This window comes from Natator depressus, chromosome 5 (assembly GCF_965152275.1).
Source record: "Natator depressus isolate rNatDep1 chromosome 5, rNatDep2.hap1, whole genome shotgun sequence".
NCBI classification, from domain to species: Eukaryota; Metazoa; Chordata; order Testudines; family Cheloniidae; genus Natator; species Natator depressus.
The window spans coordinates 89,878,851-89,904,818 of record NC_134238.1 but is presented as its reverse complement, the minus strand read 5'-3'; the positions used below and the strand labels follow the sequence as shown (position 1 = coordinate 89,904,818).

General features: G+C 49.5%; 1 protein-coding gene across 1 annotated transcript in view; it reads right to left on the bottom strand.

The window, feature by feature from the left end:
- SLC28A3 (solute carrier family 28 member 3) overlaps window positions 1-23,353 on the bottom strand; it is an 82,155-nt gene extending 58,802 nt beyond the window's left edge. The window contains exons 1-2 of the mRNA XM_074954061.1: window positions 23,207-23,353; window positions 470-568 (exon numbers count right to left, since the gene is read on the bottom strand). Of these exons, the coding sequence (XP_074810162.1) occupies window positions 470-568; window positions 23,207-23,272 (165 nt within the window). The 5' untranslated portion in view covers window positions 23,273-23,353. The remainder of the gene's footprint in view (window positions 1-469; window positions 569-23,206) is intronic.
- Between the last annotated feature and the right edge of the window lie 2,615 nt (window positions 23,354-25,968).

Sequence of the window (25,968 nt, the reverse complement as noted above, 5' to 3'; positions counted from 1 at the left end):
GTCCCACTGCTACGGTTACACTGCTGTTTTTAGCTTCCTAGCTCATTCAGAGCTAGCAATGTCTCCTCAAGCTGGAAATTACATTTACAACTCAAAGTGCAGACATACCATATGTCAGCTCTCTGCCTTTAGTACTCATCATGACCAGCATTGCTATGCCCCATGTACGTTTTGGATAGAGCTGTTATGAAATTATGAAATATTTTCAGGAATCCTGGTAGTGATATCAATGTATCCATGTCTTTTTGATGGATTTCTGAGAATAGGACTGGCTCACCTCTCAGTTTACTGATTTCAGTTCTAATTCAGTTATTCATTTTATTCCTGGATGTACTATCACAAGTGCATATTCATTTTCTGTCTTGACAGTATTACTAACCCTACTATGTTTCTGGTTCGTTCTGACTGTAAACATGGTTACTCTAGTGACTGGATATTATTTTCATCTGAAGAAAAACAAAAACCTTACCGGGTCACTCTGCACAGCATCACTATTTTGTAAATTCCTGCTTCTTAATGAATTGTTTCTTAGCCCCTCCTCATTTATAACTTCATCTTCAGAGTTGTTCTGAGAAATATCAAAATTGTAAACAAGATGTTAGTTCAAAACGAGAATCAAACATCTTTCTTTAATGTAGGAATAGTTGACTCTAGTTGCGACAATCATGCTTCTGCGCTTTACTTTAGCAAGACAGCAAAAGTACAGAGTTGCTCTGTGCTCCAATACTGATCTGCATGCAAAACTCAAAGGAAGAATGGAGGAGAAAGGGGTGCTTTAAGATGCTGAGTGCCGAGTCACTTTATCCCTCAAATTACAAGAAAAGTCATACCCTAGAGAAACAAGAAATGGTAGATGCCAAATCTTAATAATTGTCCTAATAATAAGGCCAATTCAGGGATGTGACTTCCACTGTTTTAGTCATATGAGGTTCTTACCAAGCCTTATGAGTATTTTATTAATAAAGAAAGGCAAAGAAAGAAAAAGTAAAGCTAAAACAAAACAAGCAAGAGGAAAACAATGGTTACTTCAGTATGTCTCTTTATGGAGAGCTTTGAACAAAGATTACACCTCAGAGAGCAGCTCCATCCTGATGGGGATGCTGTTCTCTCAATAGGTTAAGACCAAAGTACATTATTCCCCCTATCAGTAGTGAGTCCAATCTAAGTGTATGGAGATAATAAAAACAGTTTGTAGATGGGTAAGGGAATTTCATTTAAGGGTTGGTGAATCATGGATGGACAGAGGTAAGTTGTCTTAACTAAGGCCTTGTCTACACTACAGGGAAAAGTCGATCTAAGCTATGAAATTTGAGTTACGTGAATAGCGTAACTCAAGTCGATGTAGCTTAGAACTACAGTAACTCCTTGCTTAATGTTGTAGTTATGTTCCTGAAAAATTCTACTTTAAGCGAAATGATACTAAGCGAATCCAATTTCCCCAAAAGAATTAATGTAAATGGGGTGGTTAGGTTCCAAGGAAATATATATATATATATATATATATACACACAGTATAAGTTTTAAACAAACAATTTAATACTGTACACAGCAATGATGATTGTGAAGCTTGGTTGAGGTGGTGGAGTCAGAGGATGGAAGAGGGTAGGATATTTCCCAGGGAATGCCTTGCTGCTAATGATGAACTAGCAGTCGGCCAAGTCCTCAACAGTTAACACATTGTTGTTAATATAGCCTCACACTCTACAAGGCAACACAAATGGAGGGAGGAGACACAATAGACCAGTGATTCTCAAACTTTTGTACTCGTGACCCCTTTCACATAGCAAGCCTCTGAGTGCAACCCCCCCCCCCTTATAAATTAAAAACAAACACTTTTTTATATATTTAACACCATTATAAATGCTGGAGGCAAAGCGGGGTTTGGGGTAGAGGCTGACAGCTCACGACCCCCCACATAATAACCTCACGACTCCCTGAGGGGTCCCGACCCCCAGTTTGAGAACCCCAGCAATAGACGTATGGCAGTGGCTGCAAACATTCCCTGTGGAAACTGAACGTGATGATGAACCCACGCTATCCCACTGGATCGTACCACTCCCTCCATTTTCCAAAGTGCCGGGGGGTGCACGTGTGCACGAGACAGACTCACACACCATGTGTGTGTGTGTGAGAGAGAGAGAGACACACACACCGTGTGTGTGTGTGTGTGTGTGTGTGTGTGTGTGTGTGTGAGAGAGAGAGAGAGAGATGCACATTGCCCCTTTAAGTATGCTGACCCCACTCTAAGTACATTGCCTTTTTAAGTAGATCAGCAAGCTGAGACAGCAGTTGCTGCCAGCAAGCTCCGTCCATCCTGAGCCCTGTAGTGTCCCCTCCCTGCTTTGTGGAGATGGGGTACAGAAGCAGGGGCCAGGAGCAGGGGGAGGAGGAAACCCTGACATCAGCACCCCTCCCCCACTCCCGCACAGCAAGCAGGAGGCTCCGGGAAGCAGCTCCAAGGCAGAGGGCAGGAACAGCACATGCAGTTGGGGGAGGGACACCTGAACTGCCTGGCAATTGATAGCCTGCTGGGCGGCTGCCGCACAGGGAACTTAGGGGAGCTGACAGGGGGGCTGCCGGCCCACCCTGTTTCCAAGCTCCCACCAGCTAGCTCCAACGGGTTGCTCTTCCTGCAAGCAGTGGACAAAGCAGGTGGCTGCCAAACAACGTTATAAGGGAGCGTTGCGCAACTTTAAAAGGGGAATGTTCTCTAATAGATCAGCGATGTAAACAATGAAACGTTTACCAGGATGACGTTAAGTGAGGAGTTACTATACTTACCGGGGGTCCACGCTACGTGATGTCTATGGGAGACGCTGTCCTGTCAACTCCCCTTACTCTTCTCAATTCGGTGGAATACAGGAGTCGACGGGAGAGCCATCTGCAGTCGATTTAGCAGGTCTGCACTAGACCTGCTAAATTGACTGCCGATGCATTGATCACCATGTGTTAATCACCCGGTAAGTGTAGACAAGCCCCAAGTCCCATGACCTGAAGTAAATATTTCACTCAGTTACTTAAAAGAAGCCATTTAAGAGTTACTTAACTGAACTAGCAATATTTCTTATGAACTCATCCAATCGCTTTAAGGATCTTGACACAGGCAAATAAATGAATGCTAAGAATCTTAAATTCAAATAAGTCCCAATATTTCTCTGTTTTCCCTGAGGTTACTTTATATCTCTTCTTCAGGAGTACATAGTCTAAACAATCTGGTGTTTAACAGAAGTTGTTGGTACCTTAAATTACAATAGCATTTCAATATCTCATTAAATCATTACAGGAACTATTTAAGTCTAGTCTATTGGCAGTGCTTTTGGAAACATTAAGTCATCAGTGATGTTGATGTTGATGTCACTGCAAAAGCAGTGCTGGACTGGAAGGTTGCTTCTTAACAATGCTGTGTTGTGGCTTGTTTGTTCTTTGTTGTCTTGATTCTGTTTATTTTCATGGCTGAGAAGAGATGAACAGGCTGAACTGAGAGTGCTGAGTGGTATCTCAGTTCAGATAGATTTATATCCTTCTCTTTCCATAGTCTCACTAAAGGTGGCAGCCACACTGTGCTACAGAGTAAGTCTTCCAGAAAACATAGAGATGCCACACCGTGTGTACTCTAGATGCAGTCTTGGGTTTCCTGAGATGCACTTCCTGCTGGGGCAGAAACAAAAGCAGCCCAGTTGCAGGATGCAGCTACACAAAGCAGTAGGAAGTTTGTTTCTTCACTGTTGTTCATGGTTCTGCCAAAAAAAGGATTTATCTTGAGGCGTCAGTAAAATACTATACACACATCTTTCAGAGGCTTGGCTGGATCCAAATACCTGTTGCTATCACCTCTTCACAGGCTCAACACCTTTATGGGATGGTCAGCTCCTGAATATGTAATCTGCTAAAGCATATGCAGCAAAGTTATACATTTTCTTCAACTCATATTACTTTTGTCTTTGTGGTATGACATTTTCGGAACATATTTACAATAGAGTTTAACTCTTTCTTTTATTCAACTTATTTTTGGAGATGCCCCTTTAGTTCCATCAGGGCTTAATACACGTTGAAATTCCCTTTCAAATGAGTCCAAAGCTTCTATTTACTACATAGAAGTATTTGAGCTTTCAAAATATGTCTTTTTAAATTTAAATGATTCTTAGAGAGAGTCTTTAAACTCATCAAAGAAGGTATTACCTCTTCTTTACAATCTTTGGAAAGGTGGTTCGCGTCTGAGCATCAGGGTCCACGGGTCTCAACTGCCAGCCCAGGACTCTCTAGGAGTCAGTATGTTCTGACCTGCCTCCCAGTGATCTGTTAACAGTCACCAGAACTCAAAGCTCAGCTCAGCAGAGGATGCCAGTCCTGGGATCTGACTGGAAAGGCTCTAAGGATCGCCCTGCTTCTATTTAAACCAAGCAGAGGAACAGGAAGTCATTTGTGGAACTGGATTGTTCCCTGCTTAGGATTGCCTCCACTGCACTACCTGATCCTGCTGCCTGACTTTGACCTCCTGGTATCCTGACCCAGCCTGCCACTTGACCCTGACTTCCAGCCTGCCCTCTGTCTTGTCTCAGACTCTGATCACCTGGTAACCTGACTCTGCCTGGCTGCTGACACCCAGGGGTGAAAGTAAAGCTGAAGACTTACCGGTACGGGGGCCGGCTCCACGGTCCAGCCCTTCCATGCTGGCTGGCCCATGCCGCCTGGGGTTCCAGTGGCAATTTAAAGGGCCCAGAGCTCCGGCTGCTGTCATGGCAGCAGCGGTGGTGGCCGGAGCCCCAGGCCCTTTTAAATCGCCATCCCCAGGACAGCTGCTTCGTTTGCCCCCACATCCCTCCATTAGCGGCTGGGGGGGGGGGAAGGGGCAACGACATTAAAGCACTGCCACAGCAGCGCTTTAAGCAGGGTCCTTTGCCACGGCAGCACTTAAAAGTCAGCTGGATACGGGCTGGTACTGGCGGCCATTTTTTATCGGTACGCTGTACTGGCCAGTACCAGCTTACTTTCACCCCTGCTGACACCCCACTCCAGGTATGGCCTTTGGCCTGTCTCAGATTCTTGTCTATTGGTATCCAGACCCAACCTGTCTCCTGGCTCCTGACTTCTCTGACCACTAAGTCAGATCACTCACGTCCCAGTAGCGAAACTGAGTTTGGTCAGGAAGTTGCTTAACCATTGCCTGAAAACGAATTAATTCCCCAAATAATATAAATATTTTATAATCAAGTGGCTTCTTATATTAGTAACCATTTATAAGATTACTTTATTCCATATCAGTAAATAAAAGATATTACTACTCACATAGCAGTGGTATCAATGTCTTACATGGTTGAATTTAGATACAAACCATTTGCAAGTGAACATCACAAAAAAGGGGGTTATACCATCTTAAGCATTTAAGGAACAATCAATCAAAGGTTTCCACCTTTTAAGTGGAACTGTGAGCTTAGATATAACCAAAATATTTCTCAACTATACATATTTTCCTTAAAGTTAAACAAAGGAATATTTTAGGCTGTATAAAAATCCATGTCCCAAAGAATATTTCCAGAATTCTTCGTATGAGTTTCAAACTGAGGTTTTCCTCCTTGAAGAGAGGAGGTGGGAAAGAAGTAATGACAAGAGACTCCTGGTTCAGCTTTTATGGCCTTGATATATCCAGAGTGAAACATCGTTTTTCTTTCAGATACTAGGAAAAGTCTATCTTCAGATCCCCGTCGAAGGGGGAAGAAAACCAGTGTTGTGTGTTCACACTGACAGCTGCCTGCGCAATAGCGTGTTCACATTTGCGGCACTTGCAGCGCTATTCGGAGCGGTGCACTCTGGGAGGCTATCCCACAGAGCACCTCTTTCTCTTTTGCCGCTAAGACTTGTGGTAAGGTGAAGGGGGTTGCGGGGCATCCTGGGTCCAGTCCCAATGCCCCATGATGCATTGTTTCGCATCCCAGCAATCCCTGTGCTTCCATTCGCATTTGGCGCCATCTTTCAACTGTTTGTGTACTGCGCACCCTGCCTCATTCAGGCTGCAGGAATGGATCTCGAACTACTGAGATACTGCTCGCTCTGACCAACACATCACGAGTGGCACTGAAGTTATTCCTTAATTTACAAAGTCAAGGGGAGTGCAACACTGATCTCACCATGCGTAGGAGCTACAACCTGAGATTGCTTGTGTGTTTCACGGAGGGGCTAACCAGAGTGGAACACCGCTTTTGGGCTCGGGAAATAAGCACTCACTGGTGGGATCACATTGTGATGCACGTCTGGGATGACGAGCTGCGACTGCAGAACTTTCGCATGAGGAAAGCCACATTCATGGGACTGTGTGATGAGCTCGCCCCAGCCCTGCGGCGCAAGGACACGAGAATGAGAGCTGCCCTGTTGTTGGAGCAGCACATGCCGTTGGAGCAGCTGGCTTCTCCAGACTGCTACCAATTGGTCGCTAACCAGTTCGGAGTGGGAAAGTTGACTGTTGGACTCATGTTGACGGAAGTCTGCAGGGCCATTAATCGCATCCTACTTTGAAAGACTGTGACTCTGGGCAATGTGCATGACTTAGTGGATGGCTTTGCACAAATGGGCTTCCCTAACTGTGGAGGGGCGATAGATGGCATGCACATTCCAATTCTGGCACCAGGCCACCTAGCCACTGAGTACATTAATCACAAGGGATATTTCTCAATGGTTCTCCAGGTGCTTGTGGATCACCGTAGATATTTCCCAGACATTAATGCAGGCTGGTCTGGAAAGGTTCATGACGCATGCATCTTTCGGAACACTGGCCTGTTCAAGAAGCTGCAATCAGGGGCTTTCTTCCCAGACAAGAAGATCACCGTAAGGGAAGTCGAAATGCCCACTGTGATCCTGGGAGACCCCACCTACCCCTTAATGCCATGGCTTATGAAGCCACACACGGGGCAACTAGACAGCAGCAAGGAGTAGTTCAACAACAGGCTGAGCAAGTGCAGAATGACTGTTGAGTATGCATTTGGCCGTTTAAAAGCCCACTGGCAATGCCTGTATGGGAAGCTGGACATGGCTGATGACAATATTCCTACACTTATAGCCGTGTGCTGTATGCTCCATAATATTTGTGAAGGGAAGGGTGAAAGCTTCACTCAGGGCTGGAGCGCAGAGGCTCAGCACCTGGAGGCTGAGTTTGAACAGCCAGAGACCAGGGCTATTAGAGGGGCACAGTGAGGAGCCATGAGGATCAGGGATGCCTTGAGGCAGCAATTTGAGTCTGAAAGCCACTAATATTTGTTGCTATGCTTGGGATTGCAGTGCTTGTAATGCTAGGAGGTGACTGGTGCACATGATGCAAGAAGGGGGCTTAACATAATTGTATGTTGCTTTGCAGTGCTCCTTTTGCTTTTACTTAATAGAATAAAGATTGCTTTCAAACCAACACAATTCTTTTATTAAAAGACAACAACCAGAGGAGAGAGTCAAACAACAAAAATACATCAGCAGGGAGGGGAATGGGTAAGGGAAGGTCTCCAGAGGAGGAGGGGTCCCAGGATGGCTACAGATTTGTGTATGTCCAGGGATCATACCCAACCTTCTCCTTTGGAGTACAATGTAGCGGGTGCTGTACTTCAGCAGGGCCAAACTGCAGAGGGATGGGTGTTGAGTGCAGTGCGTAGTGGGAGTCCACAGTGCTGGACTGTGAGGAGTGGAATGCTGTGGGTAGAGAGTGGAGCCAGGAGGTTGATAAGAGTGTGTTGGCGGGGGTGGGGGCACATGGGAAAGAGTTTTGTGATAGTGGCTGCAGGGGAGGGCGGGCGCGGAGCTGCTCATTTTGAAGAGCTAGTATTGCCAGGAGCATGTCCACTTGGCGCTCAACAAAGTTTAAGAGATGCTCCATGGCTTCATTCTGGTGTGCCGCATTCTCCTTTCGGTCCCTCTTCTCACTGTCCCGCCACTCCTTCAATTCCTGTTTCTCAGCAGGGGAGCGCATTATAACCTCATGGAGAAAGTCCTCCTTAGTTCTTCTTGGCGGCTTTCTCATTCTGCGCAACTGTTCTGCTGCAGATAAAGGAGGCTGGCCTCCCAAGGTCATCTCTGTGAAGTTTAATGCAACATTTTACAGAAGCAGTATTGTTTGCAACACAGACAACACTGATTCAGTGCTTTAAAACACAGCCAGTACTCACACACGTGTCACTAACTGGCTGACCCCAGACAAGCACACATGAGCCACAAGTCCCCCAAAATGGTGAGTAACTGCAGGGGCAAGGTGAATCACTCTTCCCAGACCCTACTGTACACTGGGCATGTGGCTTTTGAGGAGAGCCAGCACTATATCTGGGGCTTGATAATCATTCCTGTCCCCACACTTTCCACAGGAAGTGATCATTATGGAAGATATCTCACTGCTGAGGGAATCAAGGAATCAAGGGAGGGTCTTCTTCAAATCTGCGGCTTCTGCCCTTGCCCCATGTGGCTCCTCTGTGTGCAGCAATGGCCCCCTCCCCCCGCCATGATGGCAGAGTGGAACAGGAAAGTTACCATTAATGGGGCAAGAAACAAAGCAGCTCCGCCGAGGAACCTGTGGCAGCAGATTGCCCAGTATCTTCACAAGAGTTTCCTGGAGATCTCTTTGGGAGATTCCTGTGAAGTGAGGGAGTGTAGCAGGTGGTCACCCGCTCTGGCCCTGAGGGGGTTAAAACAGCCCTGGGAAAGGCTAGGCTGATTGGGGAAGCAGCCACAGCTGGGGCCACGCCCCAAGCAGGCCACAGCTGGCCCTATAAAAGGGCTGTGAGCCAGGAGCTCAAAAGGACTCTCTCTCTAGCTATAGAGAGAGAAGGACCTGGCTGCCTGGGAGCTGAGCCGGGCACCTGACTGGAGCAGGGCTGGGGAAAGGCCAGAGGAGCTGGGGAGCTCCAGCCTGGAGAACCCGCAGGCTGCAGGCCCGAAGCAGGTACTGGGATTGCAGAGGTGGGGCCCAGGGTTCGGCAAAGGGTCCACTCTTGACTGGCATGTGAGTCAATGAAGTATCCACAGGGGCTTCACAGGGGTCTTTGCAGTGGAGGTGGGGTCGCCATTGAGTATCGCATCCAGCTCTTTGTAGAACTGGCAGCTTGTGGGCGCAGCACTGGAGCGGCGATTTGCCTCCTGCGCCATGTGGTAGGCAGTCTGCAGCTCCTTTATTTTTACCCTACACTGCAATGTGTCCCAGTCATGGCCCCTTTCAGTCATGCATCATGAAATCTGTCCATAGGTATCATAATTCCTACGGCTGGAGCGCAGCTGGGACTGCACAGCTTCCTCTCCCCAAATGCCAATGAGGTCCAGCAGTTCAGCAGTGCTCCAAGCAGAGGATCACCTGGTGTCTGGAGCAGGCATGGCCACCTGAAAAGATGCACTGAGACCACTGCACGCATCACCGGGGAAACAGGAAGGGGACTTTCAAATTTGCAAAGGAATGTAAGGGGTGGGGATGACGGTTGGTCACCTGAGGGCAGGACAGTAGAGTTCAAACCGATGACCAGAGAGGTGAAAACAGGCAGTGTGGGACACCTCCTGGAGGCCAATCGCAGCGCTGAAATCGCCACGGTGTCTACATTGGTACCGCAGTGCTGTAGCCCTGGCGCAGAAAGCTGTACGCCTGTCAGTTTCTGCACACTAAGTGGCTTGGCAGTGTGTACACCTCAGGAGTTACAGTGCAGAAAGCTGATTTACTGTGCAGAAACTTGCCAGTGTAGACGGGGCCTAGATGACATCCTCTTAGTCTCAGAAGACGGGTCTATTTGCCATAGCCTTTCTACATAATCATGTCCTTTGAATTTGGAACCATTTGGTTCACTTCTTCTGTACTTCCTCCACTTCTATCATACCAGTTTTGAATAAGAATATTCTAGATGTGACTCCACAGCAATCTGTTAAACAAAGTCAGCATAGATTCCATTATCAGTGTTTAGTATTCTGTCTAGACATAGTGCACACCCAAGAATTTTTCCAGATGATGATGAAAGATGGGCTGACATCACAGCACTGCAGTAACTGCTTAGAGGTTACAGATTGTTTTGGAAGGAACTGTTATATTGTTAGAGATTAGTCAGGATGACTTTGAACCCCAATGCATATCCGGTGTCTACTGATGCAAATGACACTTAGTTGCTTTTAGTGTGTGGAAATACTTGATTTGCTTGCACAATCAGAATAGCTGCATGTTCAAATATAAGTACATAATTGCTCATGCTTTTTTCTGTCTGGACATCCAGAGCCTTCTGTTTTTAATTGACCTGTAAAGTCCATTTCCTCAAACTTTCAGACATTCATTCATTCAGCCAGTTGCAAATGAAGATGTCTTCTATGTGATTCACCAAATCTCATTTTCCCCCCTAGCACATTGTTCATCCTGGCTTCATTCTTCATCCTGCCTCCTCTGTTAACTAGCATGCCACTATCATTTATAAAGGCATCAATATGCAGGTTCTATCCTGAGACAGAATTTTCCAGATCAGTAATGCTGAGGTCCAGGAATAGTGACTTTGGGACTTTTAAATCAATTGTTGCCAGCATATGCTGAAAGATATCAAAGCTACTGAACAAGAGAGAGAAACATGGATTATTTATATATTGAATTCAAGCAAATGGCTCTCCCATGTACAGCACAGAGAGATGGAAGATGAGCCAGCAGATTTAAATTCAGTGGGTCCAAAGTGAAGGTGCACAAATAGTGTAAATTAAGCCCACTTTTGTACATTTGATATTTTTAAAGGTTTAAATCGGCTGTGGAGAACTAGGCAGCTGTAAATCTATGACACAGTGGGTGGACAAGTAAGAATGATGTGACAGACAGGCTAAGCGTGTTGCACAACTGGCTTATAGAAACCAATAGAAAGCTGCTTACTATCACAGCAGACAACACTTTTGACAGGCAGAGAAATAAAACCAGAGGAACTGAAGCGGAAAGAGAAGAAGTGACTTTTGAAACTGCTCATAAAAAAATAGTCAGAGTCATAAATATGGTCCTGACTCTCTGGTCTGCCCTCTGGCTTGTCTCAGGCTCTCATCTCCTAGCAGTCTGACTCTGCCTATCTCCTGACATCCCCATTGCTGTGGCATTCACAACCTATCTGTGTTTAACTCAATTTATACTTTGTTTGCTGGTTACTTTAAAAGTCAGGTGGTTTTGAGTGTATTGGAGTCCTTCTCACAACTCCTCAGTATATGCCACCTCCCGTAGATCTGTGGAGGAGGTGGTGAAACTTTTGGATTAGCAGCAGTTTTAATGAGAGCCCAGAGTTTTAGCACTGACTTAAAGCAATCTTCAGCTAACAACCCAATTAGGGTGTTTGAGAGATGAGCCAAGTTAGCCCCATGGCTATACAGTGGGAACTGAATTTTGTTACTGACTAGATTGTGGCTTTAATGCCACAGCCTTGAGTTGGCGACAGCATGGCACAGATGTCCAGCAGATCAAATCAGTGAGGTGTTCACAAGCGTGACATTAAGAGTATTCAAAGTTAGATGACACAATATTGCATAACCTCTGTACCACACTACTTATGTATATTGTAGATATATATTGTGACAGGGTCAGGCCAGATGGCTGCAGGAGAGTGATAGAAGGCAGACATATTAGCTCTAGGTTAAGTACGTCCCTTTCCCCTGGGTAAGGTAACAGGAAAGGTTTTGTTTTTTTTTTTTTGAAACAGAAAAAAAATTTTATTGTGACAATTACAAGAATTACCAAAGAACCAAATCAAAGTATGCAACAAAACAACGCAAACAGAAGGTATAACACAGCAGCTTTCAGGAGGGAGAAGTGTTCAGGCTAGCCTGGGCCCAGAGCGGGGGGGCTTGGTCTTCCACCCTCCTGAGTTACCTGGTGGCCTAGAGCGGGGGGCTTCCTCGACACTCGTGGTCTTCCACCCCCTCGAGTTACCTAGTGCCGCGCCCAGTGTCACCGATTATCCCCCCCCGAGAGTGCCCGGCAAGATGGGCACGGCTGCGGGGTGGGCAGTTTGGGGGTGGGGGGGTAGACACCCACGTATTATAGGGCCCTCCTAGCAAAGGGTTAGATGGAGGGAACCGGATGGGGTCACCGAGCAGAGAACCCCGGACAGCGCCCACCGCTCTTCAAAGGTGTCAAGGGAGTCGGTGGACGCCGCCCAGAGGAACTCTGCCCGGATACGTGAATGTACTGAGGATAGGAAAAAGGCCCTACAATCGCAGGACGTTTCATGGGCCAACCTCCTCTCTCTGGTTTTATAAATGGCTGTTTTTGCCAAAGCTAGGAGGAGGTTAACCAGGAGATCCCGCGATTTTGTGGGGCCATGGATGGGAAGTGTATAGATAAAGAGGTGGGGAGAAAAATGAAGCCAGAAGCGCAACAGAATATTTGTGAGGAGCCGAAAAAGGGGCTGCAATCTGGCACACTCTAAATAGACGTGCGCCAGGGTTTCCCTCACATTACAAAAAGGGCAAGTATCCGGGATGGAAGTAAACCGTGTCAAAAACACGCCCGTGCTCACAGCTCCGTGAAGGAGCCGCCAACTGATGTCTCCGACGGGCCTCGGGACCAAGGTGGAATACAAGCTGGCCCACCGAGGTTGCTCACCCTCCAAAGGTGGCAGGAGGTCCCACCACTTTGTGTCGGGGCGGGACACCAGGGTGTGGGCGTGAAGGGTGTGAAGCGTGAGTGTATACAAATATTTCCGTGATGCAAGTTGAAAACTGACCGGCTGCAGTTCATGCAGCCGGCTCGCAGTGAAAGGGTGAGGAGTTTGTCGGGATCGGCAGGGTAGGGGCCCAATGGAAAGGTCCGGTGGGCCCAGGGTAGAGGATGAGCGTGGTGCGCCCTCGCGCAAGGCTCGGTTGACATAAGCCCGAGCAGCGGGGGTCAAGGCGGCCTTCACCTCCTGAAGTACGCGCCGGGGAGTACGGGGGCTGGAGAGCCCCATGCGCCGAGCGAGCGTCAGGGGATCCAGCCAGTCTCTCCGGTCATAGTCCAGGAGATCTCCGACCTTCGTGACTTCCGCCAAGACCAACCTCTGGCGCACCGAGCGGGACTCCGCCACCTGCACACGGAGTTGGGGGTTGTGTAGCAGGGGCTCCGTGAGGAGATCTGCTCCCGCGGTGGCCGCCACGGACCTGGTCGTTAGAAACAGTTTCCAGGTCCGGAGGAGGTCCTGGTAGAAGACCGGCAGCCCGGAGAGGTCTCGCGGAAAACCTCTCGAACAAAGGTAAAAGAGCTGCCGGTCGTATCAGAGCCCTTGGAAGCGGCGCAGGAAGGCGTGCGCCAGTATGCTCCACGTCGAACTACCTGCACTGTAAAGGAGCCTCTGCAGGGCCTGGAGGCAGAAAACGCGGACCTGAGTGTGCAGACACTTCAGGCCCTGTCCTCCTTCCTTCAGGGGTAAATGAAGAACTCCAACAGGGGCCCAGTGCATTCCCGACCAAAAGAACTCTAGAATCAATCTCCGGAGGCGGGTCAGGAAACCCAGGGCCGGGGCCAGCGTGTTGAGCCGGTACCAGAGCGTGGACAGGACTAGTTGGTTAAGCACCAGTGCTCTCCCTCGGAGGGAGAGACATCGGAGTAGCCCTGTCCATTTCCGGATCCGCTCTATCACCCCGCCCTCCAAATTTTGCCAGTTCTCCGGCGGGGAAGGGTGCGTGGCGGAAAGGTAAACGCCGAGATAGAGCAGAGGACCCGCGCTCCACCGGATGGTCTGAAGCGCGGGTGGGAGGGAGCTTACCTGCCGCCAGTCCCCCACCGCCAAACCAGAGCTCTTGACCCAGTTGACTCGGGCGGAGGAGGCTGCCGAATAGATGGCTTGGCATGCCTCCACTCGCGCCAGGTCGCCCGGGTCCTGGACCACGAGAAGTACGTCATCGGCGTACGCCGACAGGACCAGCCGCAGCTCCGGCTCCCGCAGCACCAACCCCGTCAACCTCCTGCGGAGGAGACAGAGGAAAGGCTCGATTGCAAGAGCGTACAGCTGGCCTGAGAGGGGGCACCCTTGTCGCACTCCTCGCCCGAAGCTGACCGGTTCGGTCAGGGTCCAGTTGAGCCTAACCAAACACTCCGCGGAGGCATACAGCACCCGGAGAAAACTCACAAACTGAGGTCCGAATCCAAACGCCTGCAGAGTGCTCAGGAGGTACCCATGGTCTACTCTATCGAACGCCTTCTCCTGATCAAGAGACAGGAGGGCGAACGACAGACCATCTCTCCGCCCGAGTTCCAAAAGGTCTCGGACTAGAAATAGGTTGTCAAAAATGCTGCGACCTGGGACAGTATAGGTCTGGTCTGGGTGGATCACGTCTGCCATCACGGACCCTAGCCGCAGCGAAATTGCTTTCGCTACGATTTTGTAATCCGTGCTAAGGAGTGAGACGGGACGCCAGTTTCGTAAATCGCGGAGGTCCCCCTTCTTCGGCAGCAAGGCGAGCACCGCTCGCCTGCACAACAGAGGGAGGATCCCGCCCTGCAAGGACTCAGCCCAGACAGTGACTAGGTCTGGGCCGAGGATGTCCCAGAACGCGCGGTAAAACTCCACGGTCAGCCCGTCCATGCCCGGAGATTTATTGGTGGGCATGCGGTGGAGGGCTTCCGAGAACTCGGCCAGGGTGAGAGGCAGCTCTAGCCGCTCTCGGTCGCCCACGCTGACTGTGGGAGGTCCTCCCAGAGCACCCCGCAAGCGCCAGGATCGGTCGGATCCGGGGAGAAAAGGCTTGTGTAGAAGTCGCGGGCCCTCCCACACATCTCCTCCGGATCTGTGAGGGGGGTGCCGTCTTCCGCTAGAAGGCAGGTGACGTGCTTCTTGGCCCCCCTCGTTTTCTCCAGGGCATAGAAGAAGCGGGAGCCGCGGTCCATCTCCCGAAGGAGGCGGATGCGGGACCGGACGAAGGCACCTCGGGCCCGGTGGTCCTCGAGGGCCCGAAGCTCCTCCCGCTTCTCCCGGCACGCTCCGCAGAGGGACGGGTCCTCGGGGTCGGCGGCCAGGCGCCTCTCCAGCTCCAAGACCTCCCGTTCCAACTGCTCTATCGCCGCATTTCTCCGTCGGCTGGTGCCCCGAGTGTAGTCACGGCAGAAGAGCTTGGCGTGGACCTTCCCTAGATCCCACCATCGCCGCACCGAGGGAAAGGCACGCCACTGCTCTCGCCAGGCGAGCCAAAACTCCCGGAAGGACGTCACAAAGCTCTCGTCCTCCAACAGGCTATTATTAAAGTGCCAATAGGCCGGCCCCGGTCTCTCTGCACGGAGGGAGACCGTTATAGTAACTAAATGATGGTCGGAAAAAGGGGCCGGCCGAATGGTGGAGGAGTGGGCCTGTGAAAGATGGAAACGGGATAAATAAATACGGTCCAACCGAGAGTGGTGTGACCGATGGGCCTCCACCCGGACAAAAGTGAACGTGGAGGTGTCATCTGGGTGATGGTCACGCCAGACGTCCACTAGGGAGTGATATTCAACTATTCCCTGGAGAATATTCGCGGCAGCCGGGCTCGGCTCGGCGCCTGAGCGGTCCTGTTCCTCGAGGGTGGTGTTAAAATCCCCTCCCAGGACCAGGCACTCGTGCGAATCTAGGGTGCCGAGAAAGTCGGACACCCGCTGGTAAAATTGTGGCCGCTTTGGGCTCAGTTGTGGGGCATAGATATTAACAAGGTTAACCACGAGCCCCTCCATACGGACTCGAAGGTGCAGCAGGTGGCCCGGCACGACCTCAGTGACCCCTAGCACCTCGGGCCGTAGGGTGGGGGAGAACAGGGTCGCCACTCCAGCTTGCCAAGTCGTGAAGTGGCTAAAGTAGACCCCGTCCCCCCACTCCAGCCGCCACCTGTCCTCAAAGGTCGGGTCCGTATGGGTCTCCTGCAGGAAAACTACAGAGTACCCCCCTTCCCGAAGGTAAGAGAGCACCTGGGACCTGCGGAGAGCCATCCTACAGCCCCTGGTATTCAAGGTTGCAATAAGAAAAGGCATCATTCGGAGGGCTGGTGAGGTGGAGGTTTCTCGGTGGCGGGGGTGTTAGTGGCCCCCGGCGGGTTGCGCAGCAACCCGTGACCCATCTCGTAGATGAGTAGATCGCTTTGGAAGTTGCGGGCCCGCTCGTAGGCCGCAGCACCGTGCTTGCCTTGCCCTCTGCCCTCCTTTATAAGGGCCCTTGTGGTCTGAAAAATTTGCTCAAAGTCCCCCCAGAGCTGAAGAGCTAGCTGTACCTAATTGCGGGCACCACGGGTGTGTTCTAAGAACTTCCGTAGTGCATGCCGTAGCTCATGGGGGGATGGAGTTACGGTTCCCGGGGTATTCCCCGGTGGGGCTCTTAATACAGCCTCGAGGTCCGCTAAGGCGGGTAGGCAGGGTGCGGACCACCGACGGGGCGTCTGACAGGCTGGGGTTATTAAATCCATTTCATGCCTTGGGGTGGAAGGGGATGGCGGGGGAAAAATTGCAACTCCTAATGGGTCGCGACTAGAAAGTGCAAAGACTGCTCCCTGGGGGGAATCTGCAAAAGGCGGAAAAGAAACGACCCCAGGGGCGGCAGGAGCATTGCAGGAGGGGGTAAACTGGGTGGGGGGAGGGGAGGGGGCAGGGGCAAAGGTAAGGCTCTGAGATTCAGAAGGCAAGCAGCTGAAGAAAGGTGCCTCCTGAGCAGAGTCGAGGGTTAAGGGGTAAGGGAGGGGGCTCCCAGTGATGCTAGGCGCTGGCCCCGCGGTAGTCTTGGCGGCCGTGGCATCAGGTGGTGGACCACCTTCTGCAGGGTGCTCGCCCGGGAAGGCAATCAGGGGGAGGGAGCATGGGGATAGAGGGGCTGGGGTGAGGTTGCCCAGCCCGAGGCCAGCCGGGAGTAGATCATCCTCTCCCTGGGTGACCGGGGTCAAATCTAGGGCCTCAATCTCCGCGTATACGGAGGAGAGGCCAACGCCTGCTACCCCGGGGGCCTCTCCTCTAGGGCCCGCCGCAGCGGTCGCCTCGGGGTTCGTGGGGGGGTTCGGATGGTATCAGGGCAGAAGGGGCGTTCTCAGGGGTCTCGGAGGGGAGGGTCTCCTGTGGAGGGGGAGTTCTGCCCTCCAAAGCCAGTCTGTCTTCCCCTCCCGACACCAGCGGATGGACCTCACTCGTGGTCGTAGCGGAGGGCTCGATGTCAGTGCCTCCCTTCCTGGCCTTCCGGGGGGCTTCCGCGTCGGATGGATGCAGCGGAGCTCGAGCCTTCCGCTTGCTCCGTTTCCCCTGAACTAGGTTCCAGTCCTCCATAGCGTCGTCTGGGGGCTGGTTAGCAGGGGTCATGTCGGGGGGCGGAGGTGATGGTTCAGGGGTTTGGGGGGGCAGCGGTGAGGCAGCATGAGGAGGGGGGGTTCTCCTTGGGGTGGGCCCTCTCCTATGCCCGATAATATCTTTGTCGCACCCTCCTCCATAGGCTCTGCTGAGGTGGTAATAGCAAGGGTGGGACTCCCTTGCTCGCCCGGGCGTAGTAGGGAAGGAGTCTCCTGGGCCCGGGCGGGAGCAGCGATGGATTGAGTAGGAGGAGGGTTGGTTTCAGGTGCTGGGCAGCCAGGGGCGTCGGCAACAACGGGGCCGATATCCTGCCGGGTCTCGGGGGTCTCAGGTGCCCCTCCCCTCTGGGCCAAAGGGCAGTCTCTGCGGACATGCCCGGCCGAGCGGCAGAGGTAGCACCGGGCCTCTCCGGTGGAGTAAAAGACCCGATAGCGGGCTCCCTGGTAGGGGACTAGGAAGGACCCCTCGAGCGCCTCCCCGTCACGCACCCCCGCCGGTGGTAGAAGCTGCACTTGCCGGCGGAAAGAAAGGACGTGACGGCGGATGGGGTCCTTGCAGCCCAACGGGAGAGGGCTGATGACAGAGGTAAGTTTCCCCAGGGCGGAGAGAGCGGGTAACAGGGCAGCATTGGGTAAAAAGGGGGGAACGGAGGTGAGGACAAGGCGAACACCCAGGTCTTCTAGCGGCTCTAGGGGGACAAACACCCCCCCCACCGCCAGGCCCCTCTCCACCGCCTCTTGGGTGGCAGTCTCCGTAGCTAAGAAAAAAACGACCTTCCCATACATCTTGGAGGCCGCCACAATAGCCGTGGGTCCCACCACCTTCGCCAACGCCTGCACGTATGCCTCCACGTGGGGTGAGGCGGGCACCAGGAGGCAACGGACACCGTGCTTCCTGGTCAAGGTGGGAAAAGGGCCCCGACTGCTGGTGATGGTAGCGGAGGCGGTGGGTGGGCGAGATGACGAGGCGGTAGGCAGGGGGGAGCCTGCCTCCGCCCGAGCATACGTCCTGGGGGCTGGGGGGGGGACATATGCAGAGCTGGTGGAGGGAATTGCGGGGAGGGGCGCCGCGGTCGATGACGAGGCCACGGTTGTGGGGGCCGCCCCTGCCATGGAGGGCCCAGATGTTTTGGCGGGGCCCTTTCCTCTCTGCCCGCCCTGGCTTTTGCGGCCAGCTGGCAGGGGATTCCTAGATCCTGAGGGGGCAGGGGGCGTAGCAGCAGCAGTAATCACTTCGGTACCTCCTGCTGCCGGTGCCCCAGCAGGGGTGGTGGCAAGTATTTTAACAATCGTGGTGGGGGGGGGCAAGGTTGGGGGTTGGGCGGGGGGGGGTGGGGGAGAAACAGCTAAATTTATGAAAGGGGCCTCGCCTCTCTCATTCCCCGCCATTGTAAGCAGGGAGGGACGGGGAGACACCGGAAGGAGAAAGGGGGAGGAGGAGAAGCAAATTAACCTCTCCTCCCTACTAAATTGCAGGAGGGGGGAGGGAGGGAATACCAAATGGGGTGGACGGGGGGGGGGACCAATAATAGGGGCAGGCTATAAACTAAGCAATCCGGGGGGGGGTGCAAACCCACACACGTTTGTCCAAAGAGTCTCGTTTGGTCGGCTGTTATGTCCGGTCCGAAAGGCAAAGTTCAAAGCAAACAGCTGGATCCGAAGGCGGATGGCAGATTGCCAGCAGGGACGAAGCAGCGGGGGGGCCGTGACAGTTGTAATAATGGTGGGGGTGGTGGTGGGGGGGCACTAATGAATCAGGGGGTAGCTTATTGCCACGCCCCCTGGGCCGCCACAAATGCAATTAAAACACAGTCAAACTCCCCCCCACGAGAGTAGAATTCAAAAAATTACTCAGTCTTACGGCCCCTTCACGATGATTCGTAGCTTCTTAAATTATTTCTCCTGTCTTCTGAAATCCTTCTTCTCCGGCCGTGTTGGCTGTGTTCCAAGGCTTCCGGCATGCTAAGAATGTTGTAAAGATAGTCCGAGCTGCCAGCAAAGCGGCTGGGTCTGGGGGCTTTCACTCCCCCCTCCGGATAGCAAAATCGGCAATCTTCCCTCCCCTCCTCCGGGGGTTCAGCTGAAACAAATAGCTGCGCCCGAAAGCAGGCGAGGGGGGGGGTGGTGCTGGCTGCAAGATGGCAACTTGTCAGCAATCCAAGAAAAAAAAAGCAAAAAAAACGACAGAAAATCAAACCAAATCAGCAAAGCGTCCGGCCCGGTCGGGGGGGGGGGGACTAAGGCAGGGTCCAAAAGTAAGAAAAATCCAGGCCAGGGGGCTTTAGGAAAGAATAGAAAGCAGATAGCTGAGGAGCAAGCGAGGGACGGTCCCGTCCTCCAACAGGGAAGGTTCCAGAAAAATCAGGAACTTTTTGGAAACAATTAAGGCAGACAGGCTGATTAGAACACCTGCAGCCAATCAAGAAGCTGCTAGAATCAATTAAGGCAAGTTAATCAGGGCACCTGGGTTTAAAAAGGAGCTCGCTTCAGTTTGTGGTATGAGGAGCTGAGAGCAAGAGGTGCAAGAAGTTGAGAGTGAGAAGGCATACTACTGGAAGACTGAGAAGTACAAGCACTATCAGACATCAGGAGGAAGGTCCTGTGGTGAGAATAAAGAAGATGTTGGGAGGAGGCCATGGGAAAGTAGCCCAGGGAGTTGTAGCTGTCATGCAGCTGTTATAGGAGCCACTGTAGACAGCTGGAATCCACAGGGCCCTGGGCTGGAACCCAGAGTAGAGGGTGGGCCCAGGTTCCCTCCATCCCCACAACTCCCTACTTGATACTGGAGGAGTTGAACTGGACTGTGAGTTCCACCAGAGGGGAAGGTCTCTGGCCTGTTCCCCGATCCACTAGGTGGATCAGCAGAGACTGCGGGGATTGTTCTTCTTCCTTTCCCCATGCTGGCCAGTGATGAGTCTAACTGAGTGAACGGCAGATTTGAGCCATGAAAGTGGCCAAACTGAGGGCTGCCGTGAACCTCTGATGTGAGAAAATCCACCAATAAGCACAGGACCCACCAAGGCAGAGGAGGAACTTTGTCACAATATATATATATAGAGAGACAGATATATCAACATCTAACACTGACGTTCTGTTCAATAAATACATGACCGCTATCTATGCTTAAACCTACACAATAACGATTTATGTTCCTTAAATTATGTGACATTTTCCAACGAATACATCTGTTAAAAGCCTGAAGACACTGACAAATATGATTTGTGTTAATTCATGAGTTGTAGCTGCAAGGTGTCTATTGAAACAAGGAATTTAGCATGTAGGTTTTTTAGTTGCAGTGATGCTATCTTGTGTTATACTGCAGGGGTAAGAGTGTGCTATGGGGGATGGATAAGATTCAGTGCAGGAGGAGCTACATATGTTGTGAGCCATACATGTAAGCAGCTGAGCTTATGAATCTCCATCACTTTTTTTTGCTACTTCAAAATGATTTTTATACACTAAATGGTGCCAGTTTCCTGGTATCGTTTTAACTGTAGTTGCATTTGCCAGGGGTGCAGTGGCTGCTGTACAAGCTGCAGGCATTCCTCTTGTTCTTTAGTGACACTTCTTGGAAGCTGAGGCTGCAAATGATGAGGGGAAAATGCTTATATGACAAAGACTGCAGTTTCTTAGACATATGTATGATCACAAAGCAGTTGGGAGGGGAGGTGCATTGGGGTCATTACTACAACTAGCTCCAGTGGGATCCATGTAACACAAATGAGGAGAAGTTGATCCTAAGAAGGGCTGAAAGCAGGAACCTCTAACAACATCAAATGTACTATAGAAAAGGTTATACTCGTGGTACAGTGAGAATACTGTTATATTATCTAGGGCTATGTAAATTGTTTAAGTATCTTAGCCAAATGGAAACTGAAAAAAGCTCAAATATTTATACTAATAATAATAATAAGTAAAATAAATTGATCTCTTTGCTTGTGTTCTAGCCTGTCTGTCAAAGTACAATCTCTCCACATTGTGAGGCAAATAGTCTCTCATGCCTGATGAAGGGAAATACAGATATGACCCTTTGACCACAAACCAGTTACCAGTCAGGTCCAATGAGCACTGTTGAAAGCTGTCTTATTTACTTTCTAAAACAAACTCACTGCTGCAGATTTACTTTGTCCCTGTCTTATTTTCCGTTGTTTTGTGGTTTAATCATTAAACAGTTCATACACATCTGAGAGTTTGTTTATAGGACGGTACCACAGATTCAAAGGGGCTTAAATTAAATTAATCACTTTCCTCAATGCCCTTATGTTTATGGCCTGGAGAATTGCTGACTACTTTGACCTTTCTATTGTATAGCAGGGAAGTTATTGGTTGTTTAATATAATACAACCAGACATCATGTCTTTGAAGACAATAAGGGCCTTCTCTATGCTTAAGAGAAACAGACAGAAGGAAATAGGGGGAGCTGATCATCCTATTTTGCACCTTGGCCTCTGTCAGGTGATTCATTTTTGGGCACAGGAAGCTAAACATTATCTTCTGATTTTTGTCCTTTGACGAAATGAGTAACATGTTACAAATAGAATCCCTATATAATTAAATCTCTTTGTTTTCTTCCAGCAAAAACTTCATTACTGGTCAAATTCAGATGTGATAATCTGGAGTATGGACCACTGAAGTCACTTGGATCAGGTCCTAAGTGCATGCCACTTCATTGACTTCCTAGAATTTGAACCCTCTCACCAAGTCTGAATTTGTTCTATGATTTAGCTGTAGCCCCAGAATTGCAATGTGCACTTTGTGTGTTGAGGTAATTTGGGACGCTGATTTCACTTCACTATGACTGAGGTTTCTCTCTGTCTGAGCTCACTGTAAGACACTGCACTAGTAATAACTACATACCATTGCTGGGTTTAGTTCAGTCAGCAAAAACATTTATTTGGAAAAATAAACTCTACAGACAATATCTGGTTGGTGTGAATGTTCCCATTAGCATGCAGAATATAAAAGGTGTCACATATTATTCTGAATGTTCTGTAATACGAACTTGATGTCCCTATGTGAATCATGACTGGCTTATGTGCATGGGCCACAACAGTAAAAGCCAAATACTGTCCTTCCTGCTGATCTCCCTCGCTGAGCTTGGAACAAGGTGGGTTTGGGGGTTGTGGGAGGAGAGGAAGGAGTCCGTCCCGCACAGAGCAGCTTCAGGACCATAGTCTCTCCCACACCTGTGCCCCAGTACTCTCGGTGACAATGCTGCCAGATGGTGGATCCATTGGCCTCTCTGCTCCTTCTTCTCCTGTCCCTGCCCTGTTACTCATGTCTTGCTGTGCATGGATATGCAGGGAACCTTTGCTAAGCTGGGCTCCATGTTGCGCACAGCATGCGGGCCCTCTGAGTGGGTTCCCTAAATCCTATCTGCTCCTTGTCTCTCCCTGTAGCAGAATGTGCTCTTGCAGCCACTGCACTGAGTGAAGGAGCAAGATTTGCCCTGAGTGATTATGTATGTGACTGTTTTTCTTAAGGCAAGACCAGCTCTTTGATTAGAAGTTAAGGTTTGGGGGTCTAATACTTTCCTCTTATTTATTTTCCTTGCTTTGATGGGGCAGTTGTTTGCACCACAGCGATGACTAATTCCAACACCCTCAGCTGCAATCAAAGCAGGCACTGTACATTAACAATCCTAATAACAACCAAATATGATTTTAGTCTGAGATGCTCTGCACAGAGAAGACAGTGGGGAAAAGTCAGTGGTGAGATCTGTGAGCACAGGTGACCCTCTGAATTCAAGAGGCTGAATGTGAACAAGGGACTTTTCAGCTATCCCAGCACACTGGGTAACAAAGGAAGGCAGTAAATGGAGCCTCTGTAAGTGTGCCAGTTCTGGTTAGTCCCTTTATTTAAGAGCCTTTCACACTGGCAGGATATGTCTGCAAGTGTGCTGTAAAATATTTGTATGTGCAGAACAGAAACTGTTCTCTCCATGCAGATTCCTAGTAATTACTTTCCAACCCCCTACAAAAATCAGGCTTACCTGAAATGAAGCATTATAGAATCCATCTGCTCCAGAAAGAGCATGGCTATTTTCTTTCAGCTCCATGTGTATAACTTGCACAGGGATTTCTACCTGTCTGTTCAAAAAGGCAGGCGGTCAGCAGCAGCACTTAGTTAATCCATCTAGTATTCTGTTTCTATTACTTAAAGTTTACCTGGCTGTGACCACTCCCATCCTGTTTCCTCATGGCCCCACCTTCTAGCTCTTTTGAAACATTCCCCTGCACATAAAAGCAGGGTGAAGCAGAATTCCAAGACTATTAAAATGACAGAAGGATTCATGCATGCAACAAAAAAAAAATGCCTTCCTGAGTGATCCAAAAGCAAAATGTATTTTTACATAGCCTTCATTCACTCACACACACAAAGCATGTAGTGCACAGAAAATCCTCCTCACCCAGATCTTTGAGAGGTAGCACTCATTTAATCTTTTGTGATGCTTGTCTTAAAATGACAATCAAAATATATGTAATATCCATTGGCATCTATTGAAACAAATGACTAATAAAAATAGTCAAACTAGCCAGAGACGTAGGATATTAAAAGGCTTGTTTTTCAAAAGATCAGGCCCTGAGATAATGTACAAGTGTGTGCAATTGCACGTTTAAGTGGCATGCACTGTGAATGTAGTTGTACCTGCAAATAGATATGACAACTTACACCAGCTGAGTCTCTGCCTCCCAGAGTGTAGTGTAAAGGGGCCTTTGTGTACATAAGAATAGATCCCAGGTGTTTCTACAGTCAAAGCAAGCAATCAGCCTCCACCCTCAACCCCACAATCTCTTCAGCTCTTCTTTATCAAGTATAAAGACACTAAAAGTCAAAAGCATTTTTTTTCTTCTATGCAGATCACCTTTAAATGGGACTGTCTCAAAAACAATGATTGATTTCCTAGTCATTTTGGGAACTGGAAGGATTACTGAACTGAAGGGCCCATTGTCTCTTCCATATACAGAAGTAACTTCCATTAGTGTTCCTGTGAGTTAGCCCTATTTATACCCATTGTGGAGAGAACTGACTACAGAATCAAATAATTTTACCTTTACAAAGACTGATACATAATTAGATCCAATGAATAGAAAACAATATAAAAAAGAGAACCTACAGCTTTTTATTTGTAGTGTTTCCTTATCAAGCTTTGTACAGGAATGGAGATGTATTTTAAAATACCAGCATTATTTGAGAAATTCATACTCCTTGCATAGTCAGCTTTCTTATGTCTGGGGAAATCTCAATTCAGTGGAGTTACATGGGTGTAAATCTGCTATCAGTGAGCTCAGATTCAGATCTATGGTCCAGGAATTTCAGATGAGGATTGACAATTTGCATGCCTCCCTTTCTCCTTGAGAAAAGCTGCACCACTGAGCTCCATTCCCTTCCCTTGTTCAGCCCAGTACTTTCATACCACATGGGTGTAGCTAACATTCCAGCATCTCCTTTTCTTAAACAAAATGAGCAAATGAAATCCTGTATGTGTTTACAGTATTGCAGGGAATCGGATGCTGTTACATTACACAATGGATAGCCACCACTTCACAGCAGTTACAAGAGAAAACATAAGAGATTAATGCTCTAGAGAAAACAAAAATTGTTGAAAAGCATGCATTTAACATCCTTCCCTTGTAGCCATTTCCAAAAACAGATGGGAGGTTTTTTCAGTGCTCTCTGAGAAAGATATCAAGCTATTTGAAAGGACTGACAGCAAAAAACTAACTTTCTTTGTGAGTCCTGATAGACATATAGACAATTGTAAAGAAAAACACAAGTCCTACTAAATGGATAAACCTTCTGCCTGAGCTTTGTGCTTATATACACTTCTGAATAGGAGAAAAGGATGGCAGTTGATATAAATGGGCAGACTACAGCTATTGGAGGTGGAACTGATAGCCATCTTCAATGCTTCTTGGGCAACAGATACAGAAATGTAAATAGTAAAAGATGGACAATTCTGGCAAGCAAATAAAGGTCCCAATCTTCAAAGCAAGGCTGCTGCCACAATGGGACTAAACTACATTAACCACAAGGAACAGCAAACAAAACACTGTAGGACTCTGGAGTGTTGAGTAATGGGGCAGCATTCAATTTGCTCTTCCAAGTCTGCTTTGAAAGTCAGTCATTCAGCCTTGCTAGACCATATTATGCAAATCAAATTGTTTCTATACATTTCCAGTAGCTGAGGAGATTAGAATTTTTACAGAACCCAAAGGCCTCAGGCCACATGAGGGCCTCATTGGTGTAGGCACTGTGCCAACACATAGGCCTTGTCTACACTGGCAAGTTTCTGCGCAGTTAAGCAGCTTTCTGCGCTGTAACTCCCGAGGTGTACACACTGCCAAGCCACTTAGTGCGCAGGAACTCCGCAGTTGTAGTGCTCTAAAAAAACCACCCCGATGAGAGGGGTAGAGCTTTCTGCACCAGGGCTACAGCGCCACGGTACCAGTGTAGACACCGTGGCAATTACAGCGCTGCGATTGGCCTGCAGGAGGTGTTCCACAATGCTTGTTCTCACCTCTCTGGTCATCGGTTTGAACTCTACTGCCCCTACCCTCTACTGCCAACCGTCATCCCCATCCCGTACATTCCTTGCAAATTTGAAAGTTCCCTTCTGGTTTGCTGGGTGATGTATGCAGTGATCTCAGCGCATCTTTCCAGGTGATCCCCCACTTGGTGCAATGCCGAGCTGCTGAACCTCATCAGCATTTGGGGAGAGGAAGCTGTCCAGTCCAAGCTGCACTCCAGCGG